The 25,495-nt window shown below is 39.6% G+C and overlaps 1 protein-coding gene across 1 annotated transcript in view; it reads left to right on the top strand.

Moving 5' to 3' along the window:
- Nucleotides 1–1,230: 1,230 nt before the first annotated feature.
- Nucleotides 1,231–25,495, top strand: part of LOC118847068 (elongation factor 1-gamma-like) — a 30,743-nt gene continuing 6,478 nt past the window's right edge. Inside the window, 1 exon segment of the mRNA XM_036755688.1 lies at nucleotides 1,231–1,406. Within this exon segment, the coding sequence (XP_036611583.1) occupies nucleotides 1,231–1,406 (176 nt within the window).

Raw genomic sequence — 25,495 nt, 5'->3', positions numbered from 1 at the left:
ATTCTGAGGAGGGGTATTTCTAAGGAGAGAGAGAGTTATCTTCATACACCCGTAATCTCATAGGAGAGGTGCTTACAGACAGGATAAGGATTTTGGGCTGAGACTCAGGTGGCCATGGCAGAAGAAAAGAGCCAGGTGGTTCATTTTGAATGCAGCTATAGCAGTAGAAGCAGCACACATAAATGTAAAGAGAAAAACAGTGGGAGAGAGTAGAGGCTAGAGCAAGGGTGGGGAACTTGCAGCCTCAAGGCCACATGGGTCCTCAAGTGCAGCCCTTGGACTAAATCCCAACTTCATAGAACAAATCCCCTTAATAAAAGGCCACCCCTGAGTGGAGTCATCATCCACTGGGTAGATGGGATACCTGGGACCCCAACTTGGAAACGGTTCAATCATTGATGAACTTTCTTCTGGAGGAGAATCCACAGTTTTTCTCCTTTCCTTTTCTGTCAGAAGGGATGGGTAGATAATCCAGTTTTCTCTTCTTTAAAATGGTTTATTCATTGTATTAAGTAGTACTTTAACAAACCAACTCACTATAGATAAAAGCTGACCTATTTTAATTGGTATTGATTCATATATATCCTTTATTTTGAACAGGGGCTGCAGAAAGGTTAGGCAGTATTTGATTTTGTGATACAGAAATAGAGAAAGAGTTGGAGTCCTAACCCCCAAGTGCCAGGCTTTCTCCTAGTTAGGAAGAGGGCAGGTAGAACTAAACCATGTGAAAATGTTATTTGATTTTGGATAAATTTCCCAAGAAGCCAAATTAAACTGGATCTGGAATTGTCTTTCTGCCTTTCGGGCTAAAATGAGTTAGATTGCCTTTTTTGCTATCTGTGGTGGGGCAGGGCTTTGGGATCACAAGGCTCCATTAACTCCTTCTTCCACATTTCCTCAGCATACACAGAGAAAGATCTGTCATGGGTGAACCTGAAGGCAATAGCTAAGGGATAGAAGTTTCCCACTGGGAGGAGAAAAGGTTTAGCTAGTCCTGGCTAACAACACCCACTTTCCAACGGCAGAACCAAATTAATTAAATTAAAAAAATTCAGTCTTGCCCTCAGCCTCCCATGCAGACAGGGACAAGTGTTAGAAATACAAACTTCTTCAACTGGCAACTCTCTAAAACTAAGAATTATTAATGAGTCATCAATCTGTATCAGTGGAGGGAGTTTCTGCTTAGGAAGTTCCCTGCCTTGATAATATTGCAGGTCAGAAACAAAAGCGATGAAAAAGAACAGGCTGCCTTGGGAGACGGTGGATTCCTCCTCACTGGAAGCCTTCAGAGACAAAGACTCCATGAACCCAAATATTGTAGGTGTTGCCAAAGGCACTATTGTTCAACAAGAGTGTGGCTCAATGGTTTCTGAGGGCCTTTGCCGCTCAGAGATTCTCTATTTCAAGTGATAAATATTAAGATCATTGGATCCTAGATTCAGAGCTTTGAGGGACTCTAGAGGCCACTGAGTCTTTCAGAGACAAGAAACCTGAAGCATTGAGAAGTTAAGTGACTTATCCAGGGCCACACAGCCAGAAAGCATCTGAGGTGGGATTAGAACTCGGGTCTTTCTGACTCTAGTCACTATCCATTATATCATGTTGACTCTCCACATATGTATATGTAATGCTTACATGTACATAGGTATGTATGTATATTTGATATTCTTCAGTCATTTTTCAGTCACCTCTCTTTGTGAACTTATTTGGAGTTTCTTTGGCAAAGATACTGGAGTGGTTTGCCATTTCCTTCTCTAGCTCATTATATTATGCAACATATTATATATGCGCACACAACATATATGTATGCCTAACATGTATGTATTTTATGTACATGTGTTGTGGTGACTATGTAATATAATGTGCATTGTATAATATGCTATGTGGGCATGTATAATACATGTATATATTGTGTTGTTCTCTACGCACATGTACTATGTTACATAAAATATAGACATCTGTGTAGGAATATGCATATTCACTTGCATGCTATCACCATCAAAAAAAAAGTAAGCTTCTTGGGTGCAGGACTATAACACATATCTTTGTGTTCCCAATGCCTAGAATAGAGGAAGTATTCAATTAATGTTTGTTTCTTTGTTGATTCATATATGCAAACAGAGGCCAATTGCATTCCATGTGCTTAACCAGTTGAACTTCGATAGGAGGCTGATTTTCTTGGCTTTGTTATAGTCGAGGTTTTTGAAAAACAAGACTTCCAGATATTCTTTCCCAAAGAAAACAGCCTTGAAGGTCTTTGACAACATTGTGCTTTGTGCATTGTGAAATCTAAACTCACAATTTGAGGGGGTGACACCCTGTGCCCCTTGTCCTCTGGACTCTTCACTAATTGTCTTGAGCTAAGCATAATATTAGAATTGTAGTTGATTTGTCAGACTTGTGAAGACCAGGGGAAAAGAGTCATTGGTATTATTTTTTAAAAATGTATATATAGAAAGGTAATTCTGCACCAGTGGAGGTGGGACAGCTGACTAAGAAAGTAGATATTAAAAGCGGGTTGGAGAGCAGAGGTCAGACGCTTCTCTTACCACTCAGCCCTGCAGGAGTCCCAGGATGTAACCCTGACTTGGCCCTCCTCTGCCAATGGCAATAAGAGAAGAAAGCATTGTTCATCATGGACAAACAGCTCTGTCATGCTTGAGGAGGCATTTCAAGAGAATTCTAAATTAATTTAGATGGTGGAGCAGAGGTGCAGAGAGAGAGAAAGAGCAAGAGGGAGGGCAAGAGAGAAAGAGAAAGGGAGCATCTCACAGTCTCAAAATATTACTTGAATGCTTAATATGAATTGGCATGTATATAGATTCTCTCTCATGGTTGGACAACCAACTGAAAACCCATGAATAAATGAAAATAAGTGTGTGTGGCGGGGTGGGGAAGGGGAGGAAGGTCTCACAGAGAAGAGCTGTCGGGGTAAGTGCCAGATGAGATCTTATTTAGACTTGGTTTTAATCCTAGCCCAGCCACTTAGTAGCTCTATGACCTTTACCAAGTCTTTGAGTCTGAATTTCCATAGGTTTAAATTAGATAATAGTCAAGATTTTTTTTTGTCAAAATGAGACTCTTATGATCCTGTGATATTACCCTATCTGAGGGTAAAAAGTTTGGCTGTGCAGCATGCCAATGAGCCCAGTTAGTGAATCAGGCAACCTTCACACTAAAGGAGGCTTCCATGGCCCTCTCAGATGGTAAACATACTCCACTGGATTACTGGGAATTCTGTTTCATAGTGTACTTGAAGTGAAGAAGACAAGGTTGAAACTCCCCTGGCACATTCTCTCTTTACCTTTTTTTAATTGTTTCAGCCTTATATTTACTCATATCCAAACAGGTATAAATGTTACAAATGCATATCTATTCCCAATTTTCTCATCTGTAAAATGGACATACTAATAACCTTAACATACACCTCACTAGGTTGTTGCAAGGCTTGAATAACTTTAATGGATGACAGAAATGTCAGTTGTCATTTTTTTTTTCGTTATTCTTGACTGGAAGGGAACATGAATATGTAAAGAGAGTTTGCTGCACAAAGAAAGATGAAAGGGGCTAGGTCAGTGCAGCTTAGCGAACTCAGGGCTAAGAGCAAAATGGTTTCTATGTGCTTAATTGCATTCTTAAAACCAAGTTATTGCAGTGGCTGGGAGCATAAGTGGTGCCATGACAACAGTAATGAGGATAACAGACATTTGTGGAAAGCAATTTTGGTGCATTATTTTCATTTGAACTTCACAACAACCTTAGGTCAGCCCATTCCCACCCCAGCCTGGGCCAGTTTCCTGAGGAATAAAGCAGTACTCCTGCATGCATGGAGGACATGATTCTGGAGTGCCCAAGGGACCTCTAAGCCAACAATACTGAGTACTCACTGAGGGCGCAGACGTTGCAGAGAAGGGGCTCCCCAGGAGACCTCCCTTGGGGCAAGTCCCTAGAGATGGCTGAGTGAAACCCAGCTATCTACCAGGGCCTGTGTTATGTTAAACAGAGGTTTTCACTGCTCCCCAACAGAAGAGATCATTGACTCTCATGTATTCTCTTGTCTACCCTAATCTCTGATCTCTATTTACTGTTTACCTTGATGAAAAACTATTAGTGATGGTTGTCCCAGTAACCAAAGTATTATGGGAGGGAATGTCAAGTAAGCTAATTACTGCCCTTATATTGAGGGCTATTAGGAAAAGTGAAATTTATCCTAAACTCCTTATAGAATCCCTAGATTACAAATGTTTGGTGTATTAAGCCCTGATATAATTCTAGCCCCAAATTCCTCTTGGAGATAGGATAAGAAAAGAGAAATTGCCCTGCCCCTCCCCAGCTAGGCTTCTGGCTGTGACCACTTAGTCCTGATCATCCTCCCCACAAAGATAGAAATTGCAGCCTCCTTTGGACACAGGGTGGGCCAGATAGAAGATCAGATATCTAGCCATGCCAAATATAGGTTAGCCAGTATTCATTTAAGCCGGCCAACCATTAACAAATATACAGGCTCACACATGTGCATGCATATATACACATAAATTACTATGTACATATTATATATCACATATAGAGGTGTGTATTATACACATACAATATACATATGTGTGTACATGTCATAAGGGCAGTTAGGTGACATGTCAGATAGAATGTCAGGCCTGGAGTCAGGAAGACACATCTTCCTGAGGTGAAATCTGACCACAGATCAAATTGTCAGCATGTAAACAGATGTGGATTTTCCTTTCTGATCAACATTGTGGGGATGGAATCCTTTGTAATAACCTTGAGGAGGAGCTACCTACCACCCTGTGCTTTGGTGAGGTTGCTTAGTTGCTCTTCCAAGACAAGATATCTTTAGACTTCTCGATGATTGCTACAGGTTACCAAGCAGTTCCTTGGCATATCATAAAGACATTTAAGTGGTCCAGTGGAAAGAGGACCGATTCTGAAGCCAGAGGATATGGATCCCAATCCCATCTCTGGTATTAACAACCTATATAAGCTTGGATGATCAATTCATCTCCCTAGTCTAGAGTTTTCCAATCTGTAAAATGGTAGGGTGGACTCAAGAGTTTCCTGAGCCCCTTCCAGCTCTAAATCAATCATCTTAAGTTGGATGATGGGACATTTTTCACCTCTATGCCTTTCAATTATCCATATCTCAATTGCCCTTGAGCAAGCAAATTCCCAGCAGAAAGAGTAATGGCTCTGGATTCAGAAGAGCTAGGTTCTAATCCTATCGCTGATATTTATTGCCTTTTAGACAATGAATGAGTTCTTTAACTTTTCTGGGCCTCAGTTTTCTCATATATAAAGTGAGAGGCCTTTAAGGTCCCTTCCAGCTCTAGCTCTGGGATCCATCTCTCACCTTTAGATTCTTTAGGTGTAAAAGGAAGACATTAATGTAGATGTCTTAGGTCATTTTGAGTTCTGTGGTTATGATTCTAAGTTAATAGTGAGAGCTTCCTGGTTGACATCTTCCATGGAGAAGGCTTGTTCTGAAGTCTTCTCTCAGTGAATTTGCTGCTCTTGGCTTGCTCTAGGAGACGTTATGGTTCATAGGACCTACAAACTTGTCCTGAAAGAATTACATTGCAAGGGCATGAGGCAAAATTGTCTAAGGGCCATTGGGTCATCAGGCTGCACAGGAACCTCCCCATCTTTTTGCTTTTTCTTCATAACTGTCTTGCATTAACGGGTCCCTCAACTTACTTAACTTAAAGAGGAAGTGCTATCCAAGATTAGTATGCCTTATGTATAATGGGAGAATTAACCAATGAGAGTCCAGTCCTTTGAATATATTCAGATTAGGTTTTTCCTAGGTGGTGTTACAACAAACATGAAAATATCCCCTGCCTGATACGAATCCAACATGTGGAAGCTTGCTGAGCCCATTTCCAGCCATGAGAGGTTTGGGGGTTAGTATTACGTAGAAGGGTCTTCTAGTTAGCTGAGAAGCCAAAAGGACTGATAATCCATAAGTTGCTGAAGAATTGTGTGTACATGCAAAAGATGTGGTCACACCCTCTATTAACTCTTTTGCTACTTTTCCTTTCTGGAAATGAGTGAGACAGACCTGCTGGGAACTGCTAAGGGGAAAGAGGAGAGAGAAATCATCATGAATCTGTGAGTGTAAATTGCCTCTTTCTTTTATCTTTATTCTTTCCTGATCTTGGGTGAATGAGTGTTATGGGAGTATTGTACTCAGGAGATTGGAAGATCCAACAGAGGCATCAGCAACCACAGTTGGTAGCAGAATCCCTTGGGATCTTGATAGCCTATGTCAGAGTAATCACCTAAAGACGTAGTTAGATAGTCCTAAGAGGATGGCAGCAACTTCTGGGATTGTGACCCCTTGTAAGAGAGAGAAATATTGCCTATAGAATCTAGAAAGACCCTAATTCTCAAAGCCCATTAAAAAGCTCCACCTAAAGAGAACATCAGTAGGACTCCATTAGAGAAGAAAAAATTCCCAAGGCCAGGAATTTTGAAGTAATTATCATCCTCATATTCTCTAAATGTGTGCCTCAATCCCACTGTACTTTAAGTCTGAGCCCATTCTATGTGCAAGAGGATAATATGTTTCAGTTTGGGAGGATGGTTTGTAACCTCCTATTCTTAGTAAATCACTTTTCTGAAAGTAAGAGAGTACTATTGACTGATAATGAGGAGAAGACTAGATGGGGGCTCATGAAAGACAGTACTAGAAGCTATAATTGCTAAGAGTTACCATTAAAACCCTGGAGGGAATAGTATAGTCAGCTGCTTTCTAGGGAGTCAGCCTACCAGCGCAAGGGCCAGTTGGGCCAGCGATAGCACAAAGGATGCTACATAGGCATTCATTGACCTGCTACTGAATGAATGGCTTAGGATAAGAAAAGCACTAATGGTATTCCAATAAGCTCAAGAAGAAAAGATAGATGGCAATTCAGAAAGGAGGATCATTGGTGGCTTGTTTTTTTTTAAAGAGGTATGTTCCCTTTGTTGGGATAATCTCTGTGTAATAAGCCTGTTATAATAGTGTAATTAACAGTTTATTGCAACCAACAGATGACAATGATGATGGTGATGATGATGGCAACAATGGTGATGGCAATGAGACAATTGACAATAATTTGCAAAAATGGATTTAATCACCTCCAATTTTTCCCTTGGCTGTGGGAAAACATCTATTTCACAAATTTTTCATAAATGAAAAAAGTGTCACGGTACATAAAGATGAGGGGGAAAACACCTTTGAAGGTGTTTCATTAATGCAGAAAAGGCCGAGTTGTGTTGTGTAGGAAGTCAAATGGCAAAGATTATGTCACTGACATTTCTGAGGAAGTCAAATTGTTAATACCCATTTTTTGCTACTTAGAACATTGCATCTCTTTACTGTTATCAGAAAAAGTCTACCAAGAAAAGCATTCATATGTCAAGGGTGACAGAATCATAGAGTTCTCAGGATTTCAAGAAAATGCAAAGGGCATCCACTCTAGCCTATAACCAAAGCATTAACACTATCTACCACATTGTGAACAAGCGGCCACCTAGCATTTACTTAGAATAATAGGATCAAAAATTTAAAGCTGGAAGAGACCTCAGAGGCTTTCTAGTCTAATAGCCTTATGTGGAGATAAAGAACCAAAGGCCCATAGAGGTTAAGTGATTGTTCCAAAGTCACAGGTGTAGTAAGTGATGGAAAAGGAATTCAATTCTATGACATCTGCCTTCCTCCCATTGAAGATCTCCAGTGATGATCAGGAACTCACTATCTTAAAAAAATATTCCATTCTATTTTTGGACAACTCTAATGCTTTAGGAAGTTTTCTTTCCTTATGTCAAGTTGAACTCTTTGTCTTATATCTTCCTCCCCATGGTATCTGCAGACAAACAGAATAAGTTTTATCCTTCTTCTTGGTAACTTCCCACAAATACTGAGATTCAAAATACTATAGCTAGAAGGGAAGTAGAAGATCACTTGGGACACACACACACACACACACACACACACACACACAAATACACACATTCTCTTGATGTTGAAACAGGCTCAGCGACAGATTATGACTTACCTTGGTTCACAGAGGTATAATTACCATATCCTCCCATGCCTTCTCTTTTCCCAGCTATACTCTACCTCATCTCATTTCCTCAACCAATCTTTATCCCCTCAAAAGATCCTTGAAAATCTTCACCTGAGCCATCCATTCCTACTAGCTATCATCCTACATGTCACCCCCTTTTCTCTCTAAACTCCTTGAGAAGACTATCTAGGATTGGTGCCTCCACTTCCTTTCCCCTCAATTCCTTGCTAGATCTCTGCAATCTGGCTTCCCAACTCATCATTGAAACTTTGTGCTCTCTCAAAGATCCAAAGTTCTCCTTATTACCAAATCTAGTGGCCATTTCTCAACCCTCATTCTTATGAACCTCTCCACAGTGTTCAACACCATTGGGCACTCTCTTCTTGATGCTCTCTTTTTCTCTAGGCTTTCATGACACAGCTTTTTCTTGGTACTCTTTCTACCTGTCACTAAGCATAGGTATATTCCAAGGCTTTCTCCTAAGTCCTCTTCTCTTTTCCCTCTACACTATTCCATTTGGTGAGCCCATCAGCTCTCATGAATTTAACTATCAGCTTTACATAGATGATTCTCAGACTTATTTCTCTAGCCCTAACCTCTCTCCTGATTTCCAGTCTTGCATCTCCAACTGCCTATTAGATATCTTGAATTGACATCCTGTAGGCATCTTAAACTTAATATGTCCCCAAACTGAAATTATTATATTTCCTCTCTTCCTAAATTCCTTCCCTATTTCTGTCAATAGCCTCAAGGTTCTACTAGTCACTCAGATTCAAACTAGGTCACTCTCTCCCAGTAAACAGTTCATTTGTAAGTCCTGTGGTTTCTACCTTTGCAACATATCACATGTCTGTCCCTTTCCCTCCTCTTACATGCTACCACCCAGGTTCAGAACTGCATCGCCTCATGCCTGGACTATTGTAAAAGTCTGCTGGTTGGTCTCCCTGCCACAAGTCTCTTCCCATTCCAGGCCATCTTCCACTCTGATGTCAAATTCATGTTCTTCAATGCAGGTTTGACCAGGTTACTTCCCTTCCCTTTCATTCAATAAATTCTGGTGGTTCAGAATTACTTCCAAAATCAAATATAAAAACTTCTATGTGGTTTTTAAAATTTTTTATAGCCTAGCCCCTTCCTACCTTTCCCATCTTCTTACTCCTTATATCCCCCCTCACTCCCACATCCATATTCTACTAGGCCATGACATTGGCTTCCTTGCTGTTCCTTGCACAAGATAATTCATCTCCTAACTCCAGGCATTTTCACTAGCTGTGCCCACTTTCTAGAATTCTCTCCCTCCTCACCCCTGCCTTCTAGTTTTCTTCATCTTTCAGTTGTTTCAGTCATGTCTGACTCTTCTTCCGGACCCCACTTGGGGTTTTCTTGGCAAAGATACTAGAGTGGTTTGTCATTCCTTCTCCAGCTCATTTTACAGATGAGGAAACTGAGACAAACAGGATTAAATGACTTGCCCTGGGCCACATGGACATTTTTCTGAGGTCAGATTTGAACTCGGATGTTCCTGACTTCAGGCATGGTTCCCTGTCTACTGTGATACCTGCTGTCCCTTAACTTTCCTAGCTTCCTCCACCTTTTGTAAGAAGATGTTTACCATCTCCCTTAATCTTAGTGCTTTCCCTCTGAGATTATCTCCAATTTGTCTTGTATATACCTTGTTTGCACATAGCTGCTTGCATGTTTTCTCTCTCATTGTCGTGAACTCCTTGAAAACAATAGCTGATTTTTTTGCCTTTCTTTGTGAACCCAATACTATACGTAGAATCTAGGACATAGTAGGCACTTAATAAATGTTTTCTATTGACTGACATAACTTGATTTGGTATTCCCTAACCACTCTAAACACTCTCCTTTGAATTCACTCCAGCTTTTCAAAGTCCTTCCTAAAACTCCATAGGCAGAAGTGACTATAATTATTCCTTTGTGTTTTGCCCAGGCCTACGCCCACTTGGAAAATGGTCTCTACATTCCTGTGCCAGACGCTACGCTACAATGAATGCAGCCTCACTTAAGATCACATTCACTTTTTTGGCTTCCATGTAACATTTTTAGGTTCTTAGGGGATTTCGATATTCTGGAATTTGCAGTCATAGATATCGCATCACTAGCAGAGTATTCATTTTTTTTAAAATGGTCTTGACCCTGGAATGCCACTCAGTCTTTAAAAGTGCTGTGTTAGTTTTCAAATACAACCATTTGGCAACATTTCTTTCTTCCTTCTATTACATTCTGGCCCAAGTATATTGTCCATCTGTGGGGATTGAAAAATAGATGACAAATAGATAAACAAATAGATACTTAGATAGATGCGGGCAAGAGGGAGAGCTGTAAGTATAGGTATAGGCATAGGTATTGGTATAGAGAAATATCTGGATGTACAGGCATACAGATGTATTAATTTTATGGCTTGACTGTCCAACTACACAAAATCATTTGGGTGCATCTTTTACCCACATATCTTTACCTTTGTTGAATGTTAAAAGGACTTTTTTTTTCTCATAGCTACCAAGATCTTTATCTAAGATTTCATTGAGGAATCCCTGTAGTATCATAGGCAAAAAAAGTGCAGAGAGTTGTATCATGTTTAGGAAATCTTTCTTTCTTTATTTAAATTTGTTATGGGTGAAGATCCATGACAATGATTAACCTTCCTAATGTCCATATTTCTCTTGAAGGCAGTGCCCACCATCCAATGATCCAGGTTTACAATGTCAATAAATCCCTTTCCCCCAACTTTCCAGGTCTAGTGAAACAACATGGTCACTACTATTAGAAGGAATGTGTCAAACACACGTGACTCTCTTCATGATCCCTATAATTCTCCAGATCAAAGCGCTTCTCCCCAGACAAGACTACCCTATGTGTGGGGTCTCCCCCATTAAGATATATGTGGCCTCCCACATTAGAATGTAAACTCCTTGAGGGAAGGAACTGGGTTTGCCTTTGTTTTTTGTATCCTCAGGCTTAACACAATACTTGGTCTATAGTGAGCACTTAATAAATGATTGTTGGCTGATTGGTAGAAGCAAGCCTTCATTTTTGTTCTATTGAGCGAAATGTTCTTTCGTAATATGCAAATAAGTACATCAGTACATGATATTTTTCATCATTTCAGGTGACATAAAAAGCAATAGTAAGATGCACAGAGACAGGCAGGCAGGAATTTGTAACATATTACCAACAATGACTGGCCTGCAAGAAATGTTGTGAAAGATATTATTGGGGGCATGTGTTCCCAGAAAAGGAGGTGGCCTATTTGTACAGCAATAGTGAGGGACAGCTGGTGGACACTAGATTTTGAGCTATTATTCATAATATATTAAAGAACCCAGAACAGGGGTCCCAGAGCATTAGGAAATATTCCTTTGTGGAATATTTATGAAAGAGTCTGAGCAAGAAAGGTCCAGAATGAGAAGGCAAGGATGGGCTCCAACCTCCAAGGGAGAGGAGTAATAGTTGATGCATCCAAGAAAATAAAGAAACGAGATATGTTTTTGGCTCATATCAAGCTTGAAGAATAATCAGCTCCCTGGGACTTTTTCATACATTCTCCTTTCTGCCTTTTGCAAGGCTGATTTCTTTAAATTTATGTATCACTTTACATTTCCTCCATTATAATGTATCTTAGTAGAATCTTTCTAGACAATCCAGAATAGTGCAGAAAAAAGCAAGGATTGTAAAAAAAAAATAAGGGGAAAGACATTTGTTTTTTCACTCAAAGACAACTTCACCAAGGAGTATATATTCAGGGCTCCTTCAAACACTAGACTAAGACACGATCACAAGATCTTAGGAAATGAGTAAAAGCAAATCCAACAAAAACAAGGAACCAGACTTGGAATAATCTTGCTAAAGCACAGGTCTGAACTTATCATTCCTTTGATTAAGAATTTTTCATGGCTCTCTATTATTTCTAAGACAAAATACAAACTTCTCAACTTTAGCATCTACAATCCTTCACATGCTGACTTTTCAGACATGAATCACATTACACCCCCTACATACTCCATGTCCCATCCAAGCTCGCAAATTGCTCTTCTCCAAACTCAGCATTCCATTTCCCATTCCTTGTCTTTGTGTAGGCAATCTCCCACATTGGAAATATTTTCCTCAGTCTGACTTCTTAGAATTCCTAACTTCAATTCTATTAAAGTAACACTTGGTAAGTGTCTAGTGTGTGCCAAGCCCTGTGAGATGCTGTCACTTGGGAGAATGCAAAGACAAAAACGAAAATTCTTCTAGCTCACTAGAAACTTCTCCCTTTTCTACCTTCTATGGCAAACTTTTTCTGATGAACCCCCTTGCTATTGGAACTCTTTCCATCTTCAAATCAATCACTTATTTACTAATCTCTTTACTGGTTTTTATTCCTCAAAAGAATGTAGATCAGGGTCTGTTTCATTTTTGTCACCATATCTCTTGGGCTTTGCACAGTGCCTGACCAGTAGAAAGCACTTAATAAATGCTTACGGAATTGAAATGAATAAATAAGAAAATTCAAAATTCACTAAGCATGGCTTTCAGAACCTTTTTAAAGACTAGAATATGAGTCATCTTGTTTCTCTTCATCTGAAATTCTTACAACTGATTTCTCTGCATCCCTGAAAAACAAAAATACCCTCAGGAATTTTGAATTACAAAGTTTTTCAGCTGGTATTAGAATCTTTTTCTTTCTTCCCCCTCAGGACCCTTGAATAATTTTTTTTCCAGTAAATGAAATTTGCTGAGAGACAAAGAGAGAGAGAGAGAGAGAGAGAGAGAGAGAGAGAGAGAGAGAGAGAGAGAGAGAGAAAGAGAGCAGCTGGTTATCCAAATATTTCTTTTATAATAGCTAGAAGATCTGAAAAGGGGAAAATATTGTGAAGAGAAGCATAGGAAAAAAATCTGGCCTGAAAGGAATCATCTTCAAGACAATGGTTTTCTTCCCTGTCCATTAAAAGCTGGTTTTTCACTGGGGAGAAGTAGAACCATGAAACTAACTACAACTGACCACTTCTCATTCTCAAAGCAGTAGCATCTTTCTTGTCACTTTGATCTGCTTTGGTTAGACCTTCCTCCCACACCTCCATCATCAGCACACACATACCTTTGCCCCTTTCACAGTTACTTATTTTCTAATAAAGCCTAATGAGGCTAGACAAGGTTCAGAAAAAGTTTATTTTACTGTCATGATGAAGCTTTGAATTAACCAAGTTTGCTGCCTAGCCTCATGGGCTCATACAGCCATGTATACAGGAGTCAGGGCCAAATGTGTCAAAGTCGGGCTCCAGATTATGGCATGTTGCCCTCTTGATAACTAGACTAGTGTTGCTGAGGGATTCAGTCAGTCAGACAGGCTCTGGATTTATTTTAAGAGCCAACCTCGACCATTCAAAAAGAAAGGAGGATTTCCTTTGGGTATTATAGGGCTCTATACCAAACTACTTTCAATGTGTTTTTCTTTCCTGAAGAAAGGCACAGGATCTGGCCTTCAGTAAAAGAGAGACTACAAAAGGCTGAAGAATGTTGCTTACTGGGACTGGGGCAAGAGGAATGCCCCCTCTTGTTTTTCTGATCAGACTGGATGGAGGAAACCCTGGAGGAGTAAAACTCTGGCATGGGATGAAGCAGAAAAAAAAAAGAAAGAAAAGAATCCAAAGGGACTCTTATTCCCAGAAACAGATGGGATGGAAAGCAGCCTCTGGCAGCCCCTCATCGTCAAAGAGACAGCCGGGGGCTCAGAACCTTGTAAGGCAAGTTTAGCAAGGAACAGAGAAGACACATCCAGGAGGATGCTGGGGAAGTAACAAAACCAAAACAAAATAGCCAAGAAAAGATGTGAATCCTTCCTAAGTTTTTCCCCAGAATGGGACAATGCTTAATATATGCATGGTAGGATGTGACCTATTTGAAGATCAGACTATGTGTCATGGGGGAGGCATTTTTTTTTCCTACTTGTTCAAATTAAAGATCTCAGATTTGGTTTATGACCTTGAAGAGGTGAAGCAGACTGTCTTGGAGAGTAATAGGAATTATATGCTATATGACATGGGAGAGATAACATTCTGGAGATTTATTATAAAGCATTTGATTGATCCTTAGGTCCTATTGCCATGAATGAATCTTTCCAGTCTACATCTGAGACATCTCCTATACGTAACCTGTCAATGCTATTGCAGGAAACTGGGTTTTATCTTTTGTTTTCTATTGTGGGTACCCTCTGGATGATTAAGATGATGGAATTAAAACATTACAGTATGAACTAGGCCTAGTTAGCTCGTTAACCAAGAGGCACCCATCAAATTATTCAAATGGAAGCTCTCACTATGAATCTAATACTTGCATTTTACAAATAAGAAAACTGAAGCTTTGAATGACCTTGCTTTATCTAAGACTGGCAAGGGTAGCTAGTCTCTCCCCATAGGTCACAGCTGAAGGAAAATGTCATCAGATGGCATAGATGGCATTTCAAATGAAAGAGACCCACCTGAGTTTTCTTATCTGGGTAGTCCTCATATTTACTGAATGGATCAGAGTCCCTTGAGTCACTTACGGGAGTCAGGAAGACATGAGTTCAAATCCAGCCTCAGACACTTACTAGCTGTGTCACCCCAGGCAAATCACTTAACCCTATTTTCCTCAGTTTCCTTAGCTTAAAAAGGAAATGGCAAACCACTCCAGAATCTTTGCCGAAAATAAAAAAAACAAACCAAAATGGGTTCATGAAGAGCTGGACACATCTGAAACAACTGAACAACAGAGTCACTTAACTCTGAAGTGGTAGCTCCCTTCCAGAAGTTTCTTGGTTCTCCTCCTGACAGGCACATAAAGGTTTCATCACAATGAATGAGCAGATACTTTTAAGTCAGACAGGATGCATGCTGCCAGGTGATACAAGCATTTCTAGTTTCGTATCTTTCAGACAAACATTATCCCCCAAACACTCTGAGTAATATGTATCTTGGAATCCGCATAGCTCCTTGTCAAGCTGCCAATCAAATACAGAATGCTCCAAAGCCACATTGAAACGTGTTTCCTGTCATTGCTACTCTCTTGCTCTCCTTCACTCTGGTAGAACGCTCTCCATCTGTGCCATTCCCAAACTCCACAGGGGAAGTGAGTCAGCATCAGGTAGTCCCCAGATGTACTTCACTTTAGTCCGTCAACAAGCATTATTTAGTGCCTATTATATGCCAGACACTGTTCGAATTGCTGGGGATACTAAGAGAAGGAAAAACAAAAGTCCCTGCTCTCAAGCATCTCACAGTCTAATGGGGGAGACAATGTACAAACTATGTTCAAAAAACATGTATACAAGATTATATACGTGTAGATAATATAATATATATGCACACCCATATATCTATATATATACATATATATGCACACACTCATATATACACACACACATATATATATGATAAATTTGGGGGAGGGGAGAGGTTAGTTTTTGAGGAAAGGCACTGAAATCAAGGAGGGCTAGGAAAGGCTTATTCCAGAAGACAATACTAGCTAATAAATGAAGGAAGACAGAGAACCTAAGAGGCAAAGATGAGAGAGAAAGTTCATCCCTACTTCCCTCCATCTTCTTGACAGCTGCCTGTCTCTCCACTCTCAATCTTTTCTTCAGTTCTGGAGCCATGGTCAAAAGAACTCTATACTTCCTCTTGGAACTGTTGTGGTAATCTATATCTATATCCCTTTGGTCTATAGCAGCAAGTACCCTGACATACCCAGGATGGCTGCTAGGAAAGACTTCTCAAAAAGGGTCAAAAATCCTACTTCTTAACTACATTCACTAGTTCAGAGGAATAGTCAACACCCTGAATATCAGAGAAAATACAAGCAGAGAAAATACAGAGAAAATGCAAGCAGAGAAATTAGACCAAAGCGATTAGCAATTACTAATTAAAGCAATATTGCTATACACTTTACATACACCACTGGATTGAGAGCCTTTACATCTGAGCAGTCAGGGGGTCTGAACATACTCTGAATCTCAACCAAGGAATCAAAAGATCCTTCTCATAAGTGAACCCCCAAAGAAAAATAACAATTCAGAGTATATATACACTTCTCAGAGCCAGAAGGCATTACAACCTTTGTGACTCAGTGCCTAATCAACTTAGTACCAAAAGGTGTGAAAGCCTTCCTACAAGCAAGCCTCCCCTAAGCAAGATTCCCTTAATAGACTCCACATGAGGCCTATTAATGGGCGGGGAAGAGCTTATTATCCCATTAAGCTCTGGGGCTCACTCTCCCAATCTCCACTCAGAATGCCAGTCTGAGTACCAGAGGTCACTTACTTAGTTTTCTCAAGGCTCTGAATGGAGGCTGTGAATTGAGGATGAATTACAGGGGGTCTTTTCTAATATTTGTTCATTAGCTCCCACCAGTGTGCTTCCCCTGTAATCATTAGTTCATACGTATAGTCATACAGACTTAATTAGCTTCTAAAAAGGGTATTTACTAAGGTGACATAGTAATAATAATTACTACAAAATATCCCCCACCCTGAAGAATAAAGCCTGTGATATAGTGTCACCAGCGTATACAGAACATAGGGGGAAATGGGCCCAGATTCAGAAAGCACATGTGCTGAAGGGATTAGCCAACTCCTGGAAGTCCTTTTGAGGGAGTTCTCAAGGTATGATACAAGGTATGATCCCCTTTGGTATGATACAACTTTTCCAATGGACTCCTTGTAAAGCCTTGAATGTGCTTTTCCTCATTGCATCCACTCTGTCCTCAGCTTCCAATATCAAAAATTTGGAAGATTTCTAGTAGTCTATATTGTCGCAAGTAGTCCAAGATGACAAAAAGGAAAATTGGGTCAAATGAGAAACAGAAATCTTGCACATCATTAATATAATGAACTACAGAATGGATACATCAAGGGAGGTCACTGAAATTCTAGTTCTCTGCAAAACCAAAAAGTCATGAGTCTGTATAAAATCTACAATTATTGGCTCAAACACTTCATTAGCAATGCATGATTTAATTGCAGAAAGTTTTTTTTTACCCATTTCCTTTCAGATGTAAGACTAATTTTACTTTTCTTAGAAAAATAAAAGCAGGATAATAACTTGTCCTAAGACTGTTTCTACCTGAATCTCATTGAAAGAGAAGAAAAGAATCAATGGCGAGCAATAACAAGACAAGGATTTTTCAATAACAAAATAATAGTTTGCTCAGAGTCCAAACTATCATCCACCCCAAGGATAAGACAGAGTGGCTCAGGGCTGCAGGTTAACCTTCCAGGAAGCTATCGTGGTTATCAGCCTGACTCTGGGCATTCTCAAACTGATCATTGCTCTTCTTAAATGAGAGCTCCCCAAATGGAACACAGTACCCCAAGTGTGGTCTATGTGATAACTTTCATTTCACTTTTTATTTACTTATCAATGTACATGTTGTCAGCTCTCTCTCAGTTTCCCCTAGTAGAATTTGGTTCCTTGAAGACAGGGACTGCTTTATCTTTGGGTCATCAGCACTGTCTGGTGGAGTGGGCACTGAATGAATTCATTTGGGTATCTTTTAGATGGCCACATTCTAAAAGAACCTGTTAGTGGTTTGTATTTTACGATCGTAGCATAAAATAGACCAGTTTCAATGTTTTTTTAAATGCTAAAAATAGGCCCTGAAATAGAATCCCTCCATCACAGAATGTACCAGCCAGGAAGACATGAAGAGCTTTGTCCTATATTCTCCTTCAGCTGAAAAATAAACAGCACATTATGTACCAGGGGAATGATGCTGCAGTTGAACTGATTCTCCTGACAGTTTTACAAGGGCCATCAGGGTACCATTTCTATCAGTCTCTCCCATGTGACCAAAGTACTATAACCTAGAAACCATGGCAGAATTTGCCTTGCTAATTGTACCCACCACTAGGTTTCAATCCTATTATCACTGACTCACATCAGCATCCCAGCATTCCCTATATATATGATTGGGATACAAAAGGTAACACTAGGTCAGGCTTTGTCACTTTGTCCCTGTGCACACAAAACCAACTCCAATCCCACAGGCTGTAATCACCACCTAATGAAATCAAAGCTGGAGGCCCAGGTAGATACAAATATTATCTTGCAGCCCATTAGGGTTGCATTTGAAGCTACTCACTCAGAGGAATTCATGCGAATGGCCAGTCCCCTGGAGCACTGAGCTGATTAAACAAGAGCACATCCCTTCAAGAGACACATAGGGGCAAAATGGTATCAGTCACTTGCTGTTTATGGTGAATAATAAATCCCTCTCAATGTTGACTTTTCTATTTAGGTGCTAATGACAATGAAGTACGCAATCCATCCAATGGGAGAAAGAGGAGTTTATCACAGAAATTTCTGCTTCTAGTCCTGATGTCACAAAATCAGAACCACTTAATTTCAGTTTTGGAAGATATCTTAAAGCCAAGTTGATCCAACCTGTACTGGAACTATAATCATCTCTACAACATACCTGACTAATGGTCATTCTTCAATTGAACTAATGTCCCTACATGATAGGGACTTGCTCTTTCCAACTTCCCTAAAATCACCTCCCTTTCTCAGCTCCAACTCAATGAGTGGCTAGTCAACCTTCTTAGCTCAAAATTCCATTGATTTTTCCTGGCACTCCTAGAGTCTCAATTCAATGGATTCTCTGAGGATGGATCATGTTTAGCCAAGAACCTGGGAAAGTTTGTCAGAACACTGAAGATTCTTAGCAACTTCCCTTTAAGAGCTTAATCAAAGCAATCAATCCAGCAATTATTTCCCAAGTGTTTTCTCATGTGCTCTTCATACTGTTAATCACTGTGGGATATAGATGAGAGCTATAAGACTAGACCCCTAGCCTGAAGGAATACACAGTCTAATTGGGGAGAGAAGATAGATACACAAATTAATAGCAAAGGATAAGAGGCAGTACGGAACTAAAGAAAATACACTGAAGGCATTGTGGGAAGAAAACGCATTGTCGATTGAGCTGCGAACTAGTCAATCCATGCTGGAGAGCAATTTGGAACTATGTCCCAAAAACTATCAAAAATGTTCATGCTCTTTGACCCAAGAATACTAGTGATAGGTCTATACCCTAAAGAAATTAAAGAAAGAAGAAAAGGGTTCACATGTACGAAAATGTGTATAGCAACTTTTTCCCCTGTGGCAAAGAATTGGAACCTGATGGTTTTCCATCAATTAGGAAGTGGCTGAACTAGTTATGGTATGTCAACACAATGTAATACTATGATAAGAAATGATGAGTGGGATGATTTCAGAAAGATCTGGGAAGACTTGTATGAACTGATGCAAAGAGAAGTACATAGAATCAAAAGAACAATTTATATAGTAATAGAAGTATTATAAAGACAATCAATTTTGAAAGACTTAGTGACTCTGATCGACACAATGACCAACAACAATTCCAAAGACTCACGATGGAAAATGCTAGCCACCTTTGGATAGAGAACTGATGAGTGAAGATTAAAGCATATTTTCTTCTCTTTCTTTTTTTAGACATGGATAATGAATGTATTTATTTTGCATAATAATATATTAGTAATGGGTTTTATTTTTCTTTCTTTGTCAATGGGTAGGGGAGAGGTAAGTGAAATAGAAGGAATTTAGAACTAAAAATAAAATAAAATTGAATTGAATTAAAGAAATGATGCCTGCTAATAAAATGAATTAATTTTAAAAAGAAAATGTAGATTTAAGACAAATGTGTACTTCCTGAAGGACCTGGAATTCTAATGGACCTTGAAGGATAGATAAGATTTGGGAAGGTAGAAGAAAGAGAGAGAGAGAGATGTCAGGAAGAGCTTAGCTGCAGAAGTAAGCATCTCACATCTAGAGAATGGTGAAGGAAAGAGGCATCAGGGCATAAAGGCCGATCAGGACAGGGGACAGTCGTGCATTTGGTGTCAGGTCACTTCTTCCCTGTGTGATATAGGGCAAGTCATTGACCTCTTTGGCCTCTGTTTCCTCATTTGTAAAATAAAGGGCTTTGACTGGATGGACTCTAAGCTCTTAATCCTCTGATCCTATAAGATTTCTGAAGCAGATGAATGATTAAAGAAAAGGGGGAGTGATGGTAGGTCGAATCACACAAGCAGCAGAGAGCTAAGCCTGCAAGCATTTAGCTCATTAGTGGATAATTTTCCTTGGTATCTCTTCCACTTGAATCCATATGTTGCTTGCCCCTGAGGCTCCAGAGAGACAAGACAAATGGTACGTTATGTTTGTGTCTCTAAAAAATAATCACACACAATACATAGCCCCTGGGTATCATCTTGAACCACGAGATCACAGTGTAATAAATTTAGAGTAAGAAAATCCTCTGGGCTTCAAGTCCAACACCTCTTCACCATTTTTATGGAGGTCCTATGATCTTAGGTAAAAAACTAGAAGGGCCTTCAAGTTCAACCATTTTACAGAGGAAAAATATTGATGTCCCAAGAGGTTCAATAATTTGCCCAAGTTCATACAAGAAATTAATAGTTGAACTAGGATTAAAGCCCAGATCCTCTGGTAACAAATCTTTATATCATCAATCATCATCATCATCATCATCATCAAAGATATGCCTTCCCTTTTTCCCATCCCACCTCTCACTGAGAAAGTAAGAAAAATAAAATTTCTTCTTACAAACATGCAGAGTAAAACAAAACAAATTTCCACATTGAATCCATCTATCTATCAATCTATCTACATACATGTGGGTATAGCTATGCGTATATATAACACGTGTGTGTGCATGTGTTGTGAATCAGTAGTCCTCTGTCTCAGAAGTCCTGTTCCATCATGAAGCCTCTAGAATTGTCATTGGTTGTTATGTTGATCAGAATTCCCCAAACTTTCAAAATTGATTGTCCTTACAATTTTTTTGTTATTGCATAAATTGTTCTCCTGGTTCTGCTCACTTCATTCTGCATGAGTTCATACAAATCTTTCTAGGTTTCTCTGAAACTATCCCCATCATCATTTCTAACAGCACCATAGTATTCCACCAGATCCATACACCATAACTAGCTCAGCCACTTTCCAGTTGATAGAGATTCGCTCAGCTTCTAATTCTTTGCCATCACAAACAGAGATTGGTATAAAATATTCTTACACATATGGGTCCTCTCCCTCTTTCCTAGATCTCTTTGGGTATAGAGCTAGTGGGCCAAAACAAATGCACAATTTCATAGTGTCTGCTTTCCAGAATGGCTGGAGCAATTCACAGCTCTACCAGCAGTGTATCAATGCCATTCTTTCTCTTCAGCTTGTCCAGCATTTGCCATTTCTGTTTTTTATCAACTTTGCCAATCAGGTGTGAGTCGGAACCTCAGAGTTGTTTCAATTTGTATTTCTCTATTATTAATTTAAAGGATTTTTATGTCTATTGATAGCACAGGTTTCTTCCTCTGCAAACTTACTATTCATAATCTTTTCCCATGTAACAATTAGGGAATATCAATCTGGCACCAAATCTTTAGCACAGCAAAGTACCAAGAACTTGACTTCAACAGAAGAAATAAAAGGGGGAGCTTCTGAAAGGTGACAGTGATGGTCTCAGTTCACTTGGAAGTTTGTCACACTTCAAGTCAAAAAACTTGGGTTTCCATCCTGGCAACAAGTCACAGATTTACCTCATCAATGGAGATAGTGCCACAGATCTATAAAATTCCTTGCATGTAGTAGGTGCTATAATGTCCCCTAAAACTACGGGGGCTTGAAATAGTAATTATCAAAACTATTTTTTGAAAACTAGAAAAGACAATCAGAACAGGCTAGGTAAGGAAGAATCAGAAACAATTGAACCCCATATTGGAGAATTTTCAAAACTCAACAATATAAATTACTTTGGGGAATAGCTTCCTATTTGCTAAGAACTAGGAAAACTAGAAGACAATTTGGCAGAAATTGGATTTAGACCAACATCTTACATTTCAACTTCCTAACTCACTCAATCTTTTGCTTCCAAGTACACAGTGATCCTGTTCCTTATTGCAAGGGCAGGTATATAATGTGCTAGATTGAGCACTTTCCCAAGACTCAAGAAGACCTGAGTTTAAATTGTGTCCCAGACATTTATTAGCTGTGTGATCTGGGACAAATCACTTACCCTCTGTAAAATGGGCAGAATAACAGTACTTACTTCATGGGGCTATCCTGAGAACCAAATGAGACAATGTAAGTAAAGTGTGTTACAAACCTGGAAGTACTATATAAATGCTGGTTGTTTTGTTGCTTTCGAAGGGGAGAGGGAAGGAGAAGTGGAAAGGGAAAGAGAAGGGGTAGGGGAAGAGAGTGTGGGACTTCAAAACCAAGCCTTGCAAGAAGACTGTGTTGTTGGGAGTCAGAAGGCCTGGAATCTACACCAAATTCCACTCGATGTGCGACTTTCAGACACGTAACATCTCTGTGTCTAAATTTCACCTTATATAAAATAACATTGGATCCATTTAACTCCGTGGCATTGTAGGGTAATCAGAAGAGGATGAATGTAAAATATTTTGCACTACAAAATGTGAACTATTGTTGTCTTCATAGTTATCTTTGTCTTCATCATCATCATCACCTCTTATTTAGGTTATTGCAATAGTCTCCAAAGTGATCTCCCCATCTCAAGTCAATCCCCTCTCCCATCCATCGACCACACAGCTGCCAGACTGATATTCCTAAAAGAAAGATATGACCAGGTCATCTGCATTCTAAAAAAAATCTTCAATGTTTTCAGAGTGTTCTCAGGATAAAATACAAAGTCTTCAGCCTGGCATTCAAATCTCTCCACAGTCTGCCTCCTACATGCCATCCATGTACATTTTGATTCTTATTCATACCATGCTTCTCCAGGTGTTATTTATTCCAGCCAAACAGATCTGGTGGCTGTTCCCTGTGCTCAAAATCCAATCCCTTTCCTCCATCTCTGGGCACAAATGACCTTCCATTTCTGGGATGTACTCCTTCCTCATTTCTATCTTGGAGAAACCCTAGGCTCCTTCAGAACACAGCTCAGGTGCCACCTCCTACACAGATCCTTCCTTGTTCCCCCTAGTTATTAGCACTCTCTTCCTCTTAAAATTATTCTGCAATGCTTTTTATGTGTCTATGTGTGTGTCTGTGTATTTGTTGTGGATGTTGTATTCCCTCCCCACCCAAACAGAATATGAGCTCCTTGAGGGAAGGATTTGATGTCCATCATTATACCTCAAGCTCCAACAGCCATGCCTGATGGAGAATGAGTGCTTAATGAACACTCATTGAATTGAATTAAGCTGTGAGGGCTAAATGCATTTCAGGACTTTTAGGACTCTAAGTGATCCCTGAATGCTGGGCAGTCTAATGATTGTCCTTGTACCTCCAATCAATCTGGTGTAAGCAAATTAAGGACAGTGTGTGCCCTATTGGGCCAGCAGCCAGTGTAATCTCTTAAAGAGACAGAAGCCTCCAGGTGATATGGCAGTACCTCCTTGACATATAGCCTACCTTGCTGTCAGTGTGATGGATAGTCTTCCAGTGAGCTCATGGGGGCAAAAGACTCCAGTCCCAGAGATAACAACTGACTTGGCATTTGTTACCCCACGCTTCCACATTTCTTTCATTCCTCTTTCAAGATCTAAAAATAAACATTTTTTCCCATGTGCACTTTTGTCAGACTTCCTCTCTGTAAGACAAGCAACAGAATATATTCCACCGAATTATGAATTTTGTCAAATCACTGAATGTCTGGCCTATTAATTGGCCAGAGGCTTAGGGTCTGTTGTTAATACAGCTCTAGCTTGTCATGTGGTATAAGATTGTGGTCATTCCCTAAGATATCTAGACAGCTGGACGGTAGAGTGGTGAGAATGCTAGGTAGAGAATCAACAAGTCCTGGGTTCAAATCCAGCCCATGACACTGACCCTGGGCAAGCCCTTTTTCTTCCATGAGTTTGAGGTTACTTCCCTTGAATTGTTAGTGTGACACAGGGAAAAGAGTGCTGACTTGGAAGTCAGAAAATCTGACTTTAAATCTCAGCCCTGAAACTACCTATATGACCTTGGATAAGGGTACTTGAATTCTGACAGCCTTGGTAAAATAAAAGAATCTGACTAGATGACCTTTGAAGTCCCTTTCTGCTCTAGATTTCTAGTCTTATAAATAATAGAGTCAAATAATGCCACCAGTTTCCCCACAGCTATGCTCCTATGAGTTCTGAATTAAGTCAAGGATGGGTTTTGCCACATCTATAGTCACATCAACTGGAGAAATCACAGATCCAAATCCTCCCCTAGTACTTCATTATGGCCTATAGGTGATCTTGCATTCTCGGACAGTATCAACAGAGTTCAAGTTCTGGAAGCTCCTACCAACCTAGGGGGTTTTCCGTATGGTCTTGGCACTGGAAGGTATCTCTGTCACCTTGGACTTTACTTAGCAAAGACAAAAGAGTCAGATCACTGGACTTCCTACAGGCTGATGACTTGATTTTTTTTTGTTTTTCTTTTGCCCAGAATAGTCACCTATTAATAAGTATTTATGAAGTACCAACTATGTACCAGGTATTGGGAATACAAGGAGAAAGAATAAAGTAATCTTTACTGAGCTTACATTGTGATGGGAGAGAGAGAGAGAATAGATACACGTAGAATGATTAAGAGATAGACATAGACAGAAATAGATAAATGATAGACATAGATGGATAGACAGACATTGACTGGTGGAGAGATAGACATAGACAGACAAATACATTAATAGCTAGGCAATACAAGTCATTCCCCAATTGACAAATGGTCGAAGGATATGAAGAAATTAAAGCTATCCATAGTCATATGAAAAATGCTCTAAATCACTATTGATTTAAATGCAAACTAAAACAACTCTGAGGTACCATATCACGCCTATCATATTGGATAACATTACAAAACAGGAAAATGATAAATGTTGGAGGAGATGTGGGAAAATTTTGGAACACTATTGCATTGTTGGTGAAGTTGTGAGCTGATCCAACCATTCTAGAGAAAAATTTGGAACTATGCCCAAAGGACAATAAACCTGTGCACACCCTTTGATCCAGCAATACCACTATTAGATCTATATCCCAAAGAGATCATAAGAAAGGGGAAAGGACCCACATGTACAAAAATATTTATGACAGCTCTTTTTGTTGTGGCAAAGAATTGAAAATTGAAGGTGTACCCATCAATTTGAAAATGGCCGAAGAAGTTGCAATATATGAATGTAATGAATATTATTATTCCATAAGAAATGATGAGTAGGCAGATTTCAGAAAAACTTGCAAAGACTTACATGAACTGATGCTTAGTGAAGTGAGCAGAACTGGGAGAACGTTGTACATAGTAACAGTAACATTGTGTAATGACCATCTCTGATAGACTTAGCTCTTCTCAGCAATGTAATGATTGAAGACAGTTCCAAAAGACCTATGATGGAAAATGTTATCAGATCCAGAGGAAAAAAAT

This window comes from Trichosurus vulpecula, chromosome 4 (genome assembly GCF_011100635.1).
Source record: "Trichosurus vulpecula isolate mTriVul1 chromosome 4, mTriVul1.pri, whole genome shotgun sequence".
Taxonomy (NCBI): domain Eukaryota; kingdom Metazoa; phylum Chordata; class Mammalia; order Diprotodontia; family Phalangeridae; genus Trichosurus; species Trichosurus vulpecula.
Note: the sequence above shows the minus strand (reverse complement) of the source record. Positions and strands in the feature narration are given on the sequence as shown.